This window comes from Doryrhamphus excisus, linkage group LG3 (assembly GCF_037039965.1).
Source record: "Doryrhamphus excisus strain RoL-2023G ecotype Guam linkage group LG3, RoL_Dexc_Guam_v1.1, whole genome shotgun sequence".
In the NCBI taxonomy this organism is placed as follows: Eukaryota; Metazoa; Chordata; class Actinopteri; order Syngnathiformes; family Syngnathidae; genus Doryrhamphus; species Doryrhamphus excisus.
Window position 1 is genome coordinate 12,938,337 of NC_136359.1, and position 12,094 is coordinate 12,950,430.

At 44.3% G+C, this 12,094-nt stretch overlaps 1 protein-coding gene across 1 annotated transcript in view; it reads left to right on the forward strand.

Annotated features, from left to right (window-relative positions):
• Window positions 1-12,068, forward strand: part of bmp1a (bone morphogenetic protein 1a) — a 32,035-nt gene extending 19,967 nt beyond the window's left edge. The window contains exons 7-20 of the mRNA XM_058070107.2: window positions 1,871-1,995; window positions 3,474-3,589; window positions 3,691-3,793; window positions 5,249-5,365; window positions 5,726-5,871; window positions 5,971-6,166; window positions 6,366-6,491; window positions 7,521-7,681; window positions 7,829-8,009; window positions 8,097-8,222; window positions 8,312-8,439; window positions 8,539-8,752; window positions 9,449-9,699; window positions 10,862-12,068. Coding sequence (XP_057926090.2) covers window positions 1,871-1,995; window positions 3,474-3,589; window positions 3,691-3,793; window positions 5,249-5,365; window positions 5,726-5,871; window positions 5,971-6,166; window positions 6,366-6,491; window positions 7,521-7,681; window positions 7,829-8,009; window positions 8,097-8,222; window positions 8,312-8,439; window positions 8,539-8,752; window positions 9,449-9,699; window positions 10,862-10,996 — 2,125 coding nt within the window. The 3' untranslated portion in view covers window positions 10,997-12,068. The remainder of the gene's footprint in view (window positions 1-1,870; window positions 1,996-3,473; window positions 3,590-3,690; window positions 3,794-5,248; window positions 5,366-5,725; window positions 5,872-5,970; window positions 6,167-6,365; window positions 6,492-7,520; window positions 7,682-7,828; window positions 8,010-8,096; window positions 8,223-8,311; window positions 8,440-8,538; window positions 8,753-9,448; window positions 9,700-10,861) is intronic.
• The last annotated feature ends 26 nt before the right edge of the window (window positions 12,069-12,094 follow it).

Genomic DNA, 12,094 nt, shown 5'->3' on the forward strand with positions numbered 1-12,094 from the left:
GTGTTTGCGCTGTGTTGTACAGTAAATCACCGTGGGAAGCCAGTACTTTTACTATGGCAGTTTGGAGGATTTCACGGTTTGTCTTACTGTTTTGCTGTCTCCTCGGGACAAGTAGGGCTCATCCCCATGGTTTGGTCTGGTGTGCGTATCGCTGCATCCCCAAGATGGAGTTCTTTACCCCGAAATGTTTTTTCGGATCAGTCCATTGAACAGTGCCAAGTCAAATAGAGACTTGCCAGTGTGCCCTTTGTCTCTTGTGACACTGGTTAGAGCGGAGTTTTTGCTTGTGAGGCTTAAAGACGAGCAGGCACAGTCTAAAACTGTTAGCTCAGGCTGCAGTGTTTGCACATGCCTGGCATTGATAGGCATGTCACCATGGGAACCAGGCCGCTGCTCGCCAATAGTTGGATGAAAATGGAGATGAGAAACTAGCAAAGTGTCAAGTGAGACAGCAGTGTGAAAATAGTCTTTCTAGACTTACTGTTCTCTGAAGCCAAATATGGTGTATGTGACCTTTTGGGAATGATGGCTGTCATTTTAGATTTTGAGTTATGATGTGACGTATGGCTGCTGCCCCTGTCACTACTGTTGCATTTTTAAGAAGACGTTGACCAGAGAAAAACATACCATCTGTGCATAGTCACATGTACGTATAATATGTGTTGATATGAGGAAAGTCCTTGATTTTCCCCTTTCTCCTACTTATATCCCGCTCATTAATGATCATAGGTGTGGTTGTGCATGTTGATTCAAGGCAAAAATACGTTAGGATGTGTAAGACAAGAATGTGATGACTGCCCACTTTTCCACATGAACAAAGGAGTGAGGTGAGAAAAGACAAGGTAGTGAATAAGTCATAAATCCATACAGTATAAACCCAGCGTTACGTGAATAAAATCCACATACTAAACTGTGTAAAAGCAGAAAATGGAAAGGTTAAAGGAAAAAAAGAAAACATACAATTATAGTAACCATTCAATGTACTCTATGCTGCTCACTTGCATTATGAAAATCCACAAATGTTAACATTTACATTAATCAAAATGTATAGGTTTCCAGTGTGCACTTTAATATCCAAACATATTCCAGCAAATTGAACATCACTACACCCGTGCAGGCTATTGGCAAACATTTGTAGCAGTTATAGACTCTTTTATATATTCCCGAACAAACCTGGGTAAAATGAATGACATTGATTGTTCTGCCTGAAACGGGGGAGTGCCGTTAATGACTGACTCCCACCTTGTGCACAGGCACATGCCCTTAGTGTGCATGCACATACACATACACACAATGTCAGAGAAACTATTGACAATTTGCAGTCATGGCCAAGCAGGCAGAGGGCACGATATATAGTACGCTATTTCGACATTTTGTGCTGATGTATTATAAGGAGAGCATCAAAGTACAAAGAGAGAGGAGCAAGACAGTGATATGAAAACTGCATTAAAACTTAAACAGGCTGATTATCAGTTAATCAAATGTCTAAAACTATAGCTGTAAAGAGTCAAATTCTGCTCCAAAATGTGTCTTTCTCGTCATTTTCACACTGCAATGACCTCCTGATGGCAATTTCTTAAAATATCCTGAAGGTTGTGTGATAAAATGTCACCCACGTGAAGAGACAAAGGTCGATCCTGCATACTGCATCCTCATACTGACTGTTTTAAAATTCGGTTCATGACTGTATATGCAATATTTTAGCAGATAGAAGGTTATGGCAATTTAAAACTGCTAAGACTTGTTGAGTAACAGTAAAAAAGGTATACTTTGTGTTATTTTTCATTCAGAATCTTACTAAACACACTTTAGAGCAAGCTCCCAGGGTTCTTGTGACGCTAGCTTTTCTCTCCCTCTCTGTACATCACAGGGGCATCTTCCTGGACACCATCCTGCCACGCTATGATGTGAATGGTGTGCGACCGCCCATTGGCCAGAGAACCAGACTTAGCAAAGGGGATATCGCACAGGCACGGAAACTCTACAAATGCTCAAGTAAGACCAAAATGGCAGATCCTGTCTGCTTTGGGTTGTTTTTTTTTTCCCCTGTCTATTTTTGCACACATGTGAGAGATCTGCAGTTGTCCTGCTTTCCCTTGATGCAGCTCATAGCCAAGTGGGAATAGCCAATCATCTACTATTGATGTGGTGTGGCTCCTTGGCTACAATGTCCCAGGCTCCCAAGTCGAGCGAAATTTAAACACTACCCAGTGACAGGAACTTTGTCGTTTCATCACACGAGAGATCACGAGAGGACGTTCTCGCATCGGACTTCATCCAATGTAAACTGTTAACACACAAAGGAGTGTTACATAAGAAAACAGCCTTTTGTGAAACACTGTTTACACTCGAAGAGATGATTTTGAGTTGTATCATATAAACAAAATTGATAGTATTAACGTTTGTACATTAGGAACAGACCTCTGCTGAATAAGATTTGATGTCATGCAGTTAATTATAGGTCAGGTCAGGGTAGCGGAGCTGTCAAACACTGATGGCTTGCAAAGTTGAACCAGCTGCTGAGGCTTTATCATCAAGGCTTCAGCTGGCGGTTTTAACCTTAAATGGATCTATATACGGACTGAATACACATCTGTATTATCTCGCCGTCATCGTCCTCTAAGACTGTGTTGGCGGAAGAAACACTGTGATGTGGCACACATTGTGGGGTGGGGGGGGGGGGTGAAGCAGTGAGTCGATGTGTTCCAAGGGAAAAAAAAAAAGATTTCCACATTTGTGGATCTCTCATTCGTGCCGCATTCCTGGGAATGTTTATCATCCCCCGTGTGTGCCCAAATGCCCGTTAATGGTTTAACATCAAGAAGACTGCCAAACATTATTGCCCACAACTCATCACAAGGGGGGGTTCCTTGTTTCACTGCTTACACACTCTCGAGGAAAGTCTTTAATGTAAACAGTTGGGGAGATGTTTTCATTTCTCCTGCTAAATGAAACTGGGGGTTAAGATAACATGGGCGCAATAATGACAGGGGCTCACAGCCTAAGATATAAATCAACTCCCCATAATGTCTCCTAATGTAATACATCTTCCTCCCTTGTTGGCTTGAGGCCCCCCTTTTCCCTCCATCAACATCAAGTCTTTGCATACTGCATTTTGCCAGTTAAACAAGGGCAGGTTTTCCCTGGCATCACGTACATAATGTATCACATCCTGAAGAGAGCTTGGTTATTTATAGAAGGACAGGTTTATTTTCAGAGGATGCTTTGAGAACAATGTCTCACATTGTCATGTTCAATTGTGAGATCATCATCTGGACTTTTGGAGGAGGAGGGGCGGGTACACCAGCACATGTGATTTCAGCATACCAAACATTTGGCGTTATAATTCAAACATATGTGTCTGTAAGGTCTGAGGTGTTTGCCTATATTGTTTTAAGTTGTGGGCTGAGGTGTTTCAGCCTGGGACTAATTTAACGTGCAGATCTTTGTGTGTTATGTGTCTCTATGAACAGGATGTGGGGACAGTCTGCAGGATAGCAGTGGGAACTTTTCCTCCCCTGGTTTCCCGAATGGATACTCGGCCTACATGCACTGCATCTGGAGAATATCCGTCACACCAGGAGAAAAGGTGAGCATATGGAAAATGTTGATGCGTTGTTCGGGTTTTTCTTAAAGGCTTTGAACTTTGTGTTGTCAAGTGTCGCTAATCACCCGCTTTTGATTTTAAAGATCATTCTGAACTTCACCTCCATGGATCTGTATCGGAGTCACCTGTGCTGGTATGACCATGTGGAAATCAGGGATGGATACTGGAGGAAGGCGCCCCTCAAAGGTATAACTCAAGAACTGATCAGTCAATTGTCCGTCAAGAAATACAGTCATTCATTCATTAATTTTCTACCGCTTATCCTCACGAGGGTCGCGGGGGTCGGTCTCCGCTGTCTTCGGGCGTGAGGCGGGGTTCACCCTGGACTGATCGCCAGCCAGTCAGAGGGCACATATAGACATTCGCCAATTAACCTAGCATGTTTTTGGAATGTAGGAGGAAACCGGAGTACCCGGAGAAAACCCACGCATGCACGGGGAGAACATGTAAACTCCACAGAGACATGGCCGAGGGTGGAATTGATATAGCTGTGATGCCTGTGTGCTAACCACTCGACCGCCATGCAGCCCCAAGAAACACATTTGTTTATTTTTTGATAGCCCACTTTAACGGTCACATTATATTACAGTTATCCATCCATTTTCTTTACTGCGGGCATGCTAGAGCCTATCTCAGCTGTCTTCGGGCAAGAGGCAAGGTACACCCTGGACTGGTCACCAGCCAATCACAGGCATTTTTCTATATATGTTAGTCGCATTATGCAATATTACCATTATCAACACTTTTTAAAAGTCTTAAATAAGTCTTAAATAAGTCTTAAGTTCCACAATAGTGTATTTGAAGCATGCTTAGCAGACACACAACATGCCATTTTGTATGTCTGTAGTTTAAATGTCCACCCCTGTCACCGACAGTAAAGTGAGTCACGTGAGAAATTGAGACAACTACAAAAATGTCTATTTTTGACAAGCAGCTCACCTCCACCATCCACTCCCCAAACTCTCTCACCACATTATACAGTATATATGTTTCACTTGTGCATTGCAGCATGCAACTATGGTGCATTAAAGGACGGTAGAACAAATGCATCATCTCAACACCAAAGACATAAACATGTAAAAATTGTGGGCTGAGACATTTATGTTGTCAATTTATGTGTATTATTGTGTATTTATAAGTGATCACCAACTTAGAGATGTGTTTTCTGCAGGGAAAAAAGGCTCATTTTCTGAGAGATTTTTAAAAAATTGTTTGCCTGAAAATCTGCAAATTTGTAGGGTTGCAAATGGCGACTCGGAATGTACGGGGGATTCATTGTACTCTCTTTTATTCTGCACCGATGTCACATAGTAGATGTCATATATCACATACAACAATATAACATTTAGGAGTGGAAGAGGATGCAAAAGTTAGCAGCACTTGCATAGCTATGTGAGCAATGTGAAGGCTCCTTTCTTGGTGAGGGCGTAGGGGCGTCATCAAGGTCATCAAGCTTGAAAAGCGTCACCTGGTAGTACAAATAGTCATAATAGTAGTATGCATTTAGAAGTACATGGCTATCGACAACCTGAATTTATTGCACAAGTTGTTAATCAATCAGTGTTCCCCCAGTGGGATGTAAGTTGTTTCAAAGTTCTGAACTCCTCAAATTGTATGAAACCTGCATGTGTTTGTCTCTAGGCCGATTTTGCGGCGATAAACTGCCGGAGCCAATCATCTCCACCGACAGCCGGCTTTGGATTGAGTTTCGCAGCAGCAGCAACTGGGTTGGAAAAGGTTTCTCTGCTGTTTATGAAGGTGAGCACCTATTCCCAACATCCCTGTCCCCTTAGTCCAGAATGTCAGTCAGCTGAGTGAAATCACACATCCGTCAACGTGCGTCCCAAGCTGCAATAATATTCTCCATTTCTGGCATCCACACTGCTGATGTGTCAGCCACTTTTATGCTGCATTAATCAGATTTTGGCCAGACCTCAGAATCAGCCCCATTGTTTCCAGGCTATGCACAGGCTTGGGTGAGTGCGTTCATGGAGGCCTTTCAGCTAATCCACACAGCCAAAATCCGATCAGTGTGCACACGTTGTATTTTCTTAAGACACGGGCTGTTCATTTTGGTGTTAAGGAAGTTTTTAATTCTTTGCTTCCTGTCACGTGCAGCCATTTGTGGTGGCGAGGTAAAGAAGGACAGTGGCCAAATCCAATCTCCCAACTACCCTGATGACTACAGGCCCAACAAAGCATGTGTATGGAAGGTTACAGTAGCTCAGGGCTACCACGTAGGCCTCACCTTCCAGTCCTTTGAAGTAAGACCTCACCCTGGCACACTTTAATGCATGCTGTCTCCTAAATGTTGCGTCACAGCTTCAGATTCTGAAACAAAACCCTCTTTCGCCATGATTCAGATTGAGAGACATGACAGTTGTGCATACGACTACTTGGAGGTGCGTGATGGCAACTCTGAGAACAGCCCTCTGCTGGGGCGCTTCTGTGGCTACGACAAACCAGATGACATCAAAACCAGCTCCAACCAGCTGTGGATGAAATTTGTTTCAGATGGCTCCGTCAACAAAGCCGGATTTGCAGCCAACTTCTTCAAAGGTCGGAGTTTACAGGTTTTTAACTCTGGAGGGAATTTCATGCACGTGTTTGTAAGAAGTAATGTGTTTGTCATTATCATTCAAAATCACAGAGCTATACGTATGTACGGTATATATTGCTTCACTTGGTTCCTTGCTTGGAACACACCATGGAACCGGGGGCCCACCTAAAAACCTCCTAACATATCTTTGTGTTTCAGAGATGGATGAGTGCTCCAAGCCGGACAACGGTCGCTGTGAGCAACGCTGTGTCAACACGCTAGGCAGCTACAAGTGTGCCTGTGACCCCGGCTATGAGCTGGCTGCTGACAAGCGCAGCTGTGAGGGTACGTTGTGCGGCTCTTAGGACATAGCTATTCCTTTTTTTTTTTATCTTTTTTCCCACCTTTTCACCATCACTGTACAAAAAAAATATATTGCTAAAATAACAAGTTGGTGCCTCACAATGGAATTGCACTCGTACAATAATAGATACATACCACTTCTTCATGTTTACATTGAATGTTGCAGATGCGCATTCTTTTTGACTAAAAATAGCAAAGTGTGGCTGAAGCAGCTGTTGTTGTAGGACACCGGACATTACATAATTCATCCAAAGCTTTCCGAAAACCACCCAAGGCAGGCCAGACAGTCACTGGATGAATACGGAATGCGATGCATAAAATTTGCAACATCATCTGTGCCAACATCGGTATGGTATCTAATGCTAGGAGTCCACTGGGCCGGCGCCAGTTGGTGCTAGTTCACGCCAAAGCGAGCCACTACGCGCCAATCACATAATCTTTGGCGCGAACTGGCGCGAACTGGCACCAACTGGCGCCGGCCCAGTGGACTCCTAGCATTAAGATTTTAAACATTTTGAAATTTTCTTGCTGCCAAACTCAATTTTTTCTGCCGTTACAGGCCACCATGAGCCAGTTGGGAGGCAGTTTGAGCCACTCCACGCCACTAGGCACCTTATTTTCGACACTAGGCACCACAGCAAATTGCATTGGCACGAACTGGCACCAACTGGCGCCAGCCCATTGGACTCCTAGCATTATTGGTGCAACTTGGCTCGCGCCATTACATTCCAGTGGATTCCAATAGCCAGATTGTTTGTGACATTTGGTTGTACTTGGTAGACACGAAGATTTTAAACATTTTGAAATTTTCTTGCTGCCAAACTCAAATGTTTCCGATGTTACAGGCCACCATGAGCCAGTTGGGAGGCAGTTTGAGTCACTCCACGCCACCTTATTGGCGACACTAGGCGCCACAGCAAATTGCATTGGCGCGAACTGGCACCAACTGGCGCCGGCCCAGTGGACTCTTAGCATTATTTGTCACATTTTGTCTTTGTCTCATCTGTGCAGCTGCTTGCGGAGGCTTCATCACCAAGCTGAACGGTTCCATCACCAGTCCAGGTTGGCCTAGAGAGTACCCACCTAACAAGAACTGCATCTGGCAGCTGGTTGCCCCCACACAGTACCGCATCACTCTGCTCTTTGATGTCTTCGAGACTGAGGGCAATGACGTGAGCACTGGGGTTTTTATGAATCGGCGCGGGGTGGGTTTGTTCTGTTTTCTTTTTGTCACCTTGCTACATCCTTATGTCCCATCATTAAATATATCAAAAAATAGCATTGCATCAATTTGACCGATCTTTCTTTCCCCATCTTAGGTGTGTAAGTATGACTACGTGGAGGTGCGTAGTGGACTGTCCGCAGATTCAAGACTACACGGGAAGTTCTGTGGCGCCGAAAAACCCGAAGCAATCACCTCCCAGTATAACAACATGCGCATTGAGTTCAAATCGGATAACACCGTGTCCAAAAAGGGCTTTAAAGCACAGTTCTTCTCAGGTGAGTCATCCAGTCCCTTTTCAGCTGTCACCTGTCACTCCTCTGCGACATTCGTCACTGAGTTTGTCTCCTTTTGCACTCCCTCAGACAAAGATGAGTGCTCCAAGGAGAACGGCGGCTGTCAACATGAATGTGTCAACACCTTTGGAAGCTACAGCTGTCAGTGCCGGAGTGGCTTTGTGCTGCACGAGAACAAGCATGACTGCAAAGAGGGTATATTGCCAGAAATATGTCTTCCCCAGCTGATCTTCACAATGATTTCCTCTTCATATTGCAAATACACACATGATGTGTTTTTGCAGCTGGCTGTGATCACACAGTGACCAGTGTGAGCGGCACCATCACTAGTCCCAACTGGCCAGATAAATATCCCAGCAAGAAGGCATGCACCTGGGCCCTGACAACCACGCCTGGTCACCGCATCAAAATAGTATGTTACACATTATTCTTCTTAGAACTCATAACACAAAGTTTCCACGTACTGATTTTGTCATGCTGTGTTCTCTCTCACAATCTACCTCTATGTTAGGCGTTTAATGAGATCGACATGGAGGCTCACCTGGAGTGTGCTTACGATCACATCGAAATCTACGATGGCAAAGACGGAAAAGCTCAAACTCTCGGCCGCTTCTGCGGTACTAAGAAGCCACCGCCCATCACATCTAGCGGGAATAAGCTCTTCATCCGTTTTTTCTCTGACAACTCCGTGCAGAAGAAAGGCTTTGAGGCATCCCACTCTGCAGGTACAGTAAAGTGACATAAATTCAGTTAAAGGAACATATTACATAACAAACAAAATACAAAATATTTTAAATAATATTTTTGCATGCAATGTTAATATTACCAGAAATATGCCAGAGAGATGCCCATAGTTTGAACAAATAATGTTGACTTTGGAGGTTCCACTCGTTATATGTGTGATATTTATAGGTTATCACATGGTTTGTCTGGTATCAGACCTTCGGGCTGATACTGACACTTCGGGCATGATACTGGGCCTGATACCAGACAAACCATGTGATGATCTTATTATCACATACTATTTAATCATGAGCTTATTATCACGTACTATTTAATCAAAAGACCATTTTGTTTCCAGAAAATTTTCAGTTTATTACATGTATTCTATCTAAACAGTGTAAACTGTGTGTTCACGCTTGTGCGCTGTTCTCTGATTGGTTGTTTCACGGGCACGATACCAGAGCAGCGCGCTCTGAGTGGACAGCTACGGGGGCTGATACTGGACATGGTTAAACTCTATATTTTATCAGTATCACTGCCCTGGGCTTTGACACAGTATCATTTCGGCCTTTTCCCGTATCATTCACGGGCGGTTTCTAGGGTACAGGGCCAATTAATACTGTAGTATGTGATAACTTCTAATACCAAAACCAGTCCACGAAATCTGTGCCATTTAAGATGAACTTTTCCGTCCACAGAGTGCGGAGGACGCCTAAAGGCTGAGGTCAAGACCAAAGACCTCTTCTCCCATGCCCAGTTTGGGGACAATAACTACCCCGGAGCCTCGGACTGTCAGTGGGTGATCTCTGCTGAGAAAGGCTATGGCGTGGAGCTCATCTTCCAGACCTTTGAGATCGAGGAGGAAGCAGACTGCGGCTATGACTACATGGAGCTTTTTGACGGCTCTGACACCAAGTCTCCACGCCTGGGACGTTACTGTGGCTCAGGGGTAATAATAAGAATAAGAACAACCATACCTGTATTTTTAATAGATGGAAGTAAAAGATTATTACGACTGTCGGTTCCAGTCAGTCTGTCCTCTGACGTCAAGTGGTTTGTTAGGTAAACTGCTCCTCTGGGTTTGGGAGTGTCGCCTGTGAGTTCGTCATAATCAGCGTTGTACTAGTCAGCGAAAAGTAATCAGTCATCTCTTGGAACAGCGAGACCAAAAGGGAATAACAACACAAGTTCGCACTCGGGTTGCAGCTTGAACAGCTTGATGTCATTTACACTCTTAAGTAATAAGCGACTCACGCCTGCTCCAGTGAATCATCCGCCAGAGGAGTCGTAATACCGTCATAGCACCCATGGGAGCAGCTACTCAATCAAGTTTCCTTTTATAAAACGGTCAAAATAAACTGACATAATTCAGTGCCAAGTAGGGTAAAACTCATTATATTGGCAAGGAGTGGCGTACGTACAGTATGTTAGCCTTTCGTCCCCTAGAGAAATGAATAAGACGCTAACTGTACAAGTGTTATATTTAAATTCCTCTAGTTTAAAGGGTTGGCAACCACTCTGATGACAATTGGTCACAGTTGGGGATTGCTGATGTACTGAGAAAGATCATTAATTCATTCATTTTCTACCATTTATCCTCACGAGGGTCGTGGGGGGTGCTGGAGCCTATCCCAGCTGTCTGGGCACACCCTGGACTGGTTGCCAGCCAATCACAGGGCACATATAGACAAACAACCATTCACACTCATATTCATACCTATGGACAATTTGGAGCACAGGGAGAACATGCAAACTCCATGTGGGATTGAACTCAGGTCTCCTAGCTGTGAGGTCTGCGCGCTAACCACTCGTCCGCCGTGCAGCCTTGAGAAAGAACATTTTGGTGAAAATCTGGATAAAAATGCAAATAGATGATATTGTTTCTCTTCGTTGTGGTCATGTGATATAATGAAACACCCAACGAGTTTGTGGTACCCCCTATGGATTGGGCTCATCGTGCTTTGTTAGCATACATGCAGATATCCTCAAAGTTTGGTAATCATTAGACAAATGATCAATGACAATATGACGTTTTGCAACCTCCTTAAGTCTTATGTCTGACGAGAAGAGCAGTCATTAATTGAATCTGTTTTTGCGTCCACTCCCGAAAGCCTCCAGAGGAGATCTACTCTGCCGGTGACTCCATTGTGATCAAGTTCCGCTCGGATGACACCATCAACAAGAAGGGATTCCACGTGCGCTACACCAGCACCAAGTTCCAGGACACGCTGCACTCACGCAAGTGACGAGTGGGGGCCGCAAGGGGCCGTGCGGGGCAAAGGGGCACCCGGAGGGGCACCAAGGGGAGGCTCCAGCCTAATGCTCGGAAACCTTCGGCCACCAACACGAATCAGACACGACAGAACAGCCGCAAGACCACCACCACCAACCGCACCTCAGCTCCTAGGGGCTCTAGCTCCCCCCGCAGACTGTGAGGAGTAAAGCCATTCTGCAGTACACCTTGTTTTTACCTTTTTATGGTTAGGGTTGGGGTGGGAGGGTGAAGGTCCACCTTTGGCGGACAGCAGGGGGAAATATATTGACAGAGCCCCCTCCAGATAATTCTTTAGTTTTTTTTATGTTTTTTAAAATGTGCCAGCTAAAGAATGGCACAACAAGGAAACCAGTGGATTCTCAGGACCTGTAGGAAGGCAGGCATCAGCTGGATAGATCCCTGCTTTTGTCGGGCCAGCCCTTCACATCCACCGTCAGCAGGAAGAGGAGGAGTGTGCGTACGCTCCTCCACGATCACTCAGCCCTCCTCATCGTCCCTTTCGGTTCAAGGATCGCAAGGACTTTACTTGAGATTTTGACCCTGTCAGTCAGTTGCATGTAATTCCAAGGAGAGAAGTGTACAATGACAACACCAGCATTTGTATTTGGCAACCAGTGGCAAGATCCTCATTGTTACCATTAACAAAGGAAAATAAGGAAGCAGTTATCTTATTAAAGGACTAATCAATGAAATGTGGTCCAGTGGTCTTCTGGTTGGTAATTGCTTGCTGGATGTACCTCCATGTGTAAAGTCATGTGTGTGTGTGATCTTTCAAAGGGAACATGTGCTTTTCTCAGCTCGAACCAGTTAGCACTTTACAGTGAATTGTTCCAAAATCATGAGCTTATATGAATTTTTGTGAAATGCAATGCCAGTTCACTTATTTTTAAATGCATTTTATCTCTCTTATTCTAAATGTTTTTTGTTAGTTTTATTTTTTTTTTCCAATTTTGCTCCATTTAGTTCCTCAGGCATACTTGAACATTGTGTGTGCCCTGTAACATGGGGTAATAAAGATATGACTTATGTGTCCGTGTTTTACACCTCTGATGTAATATCATTTCACTCC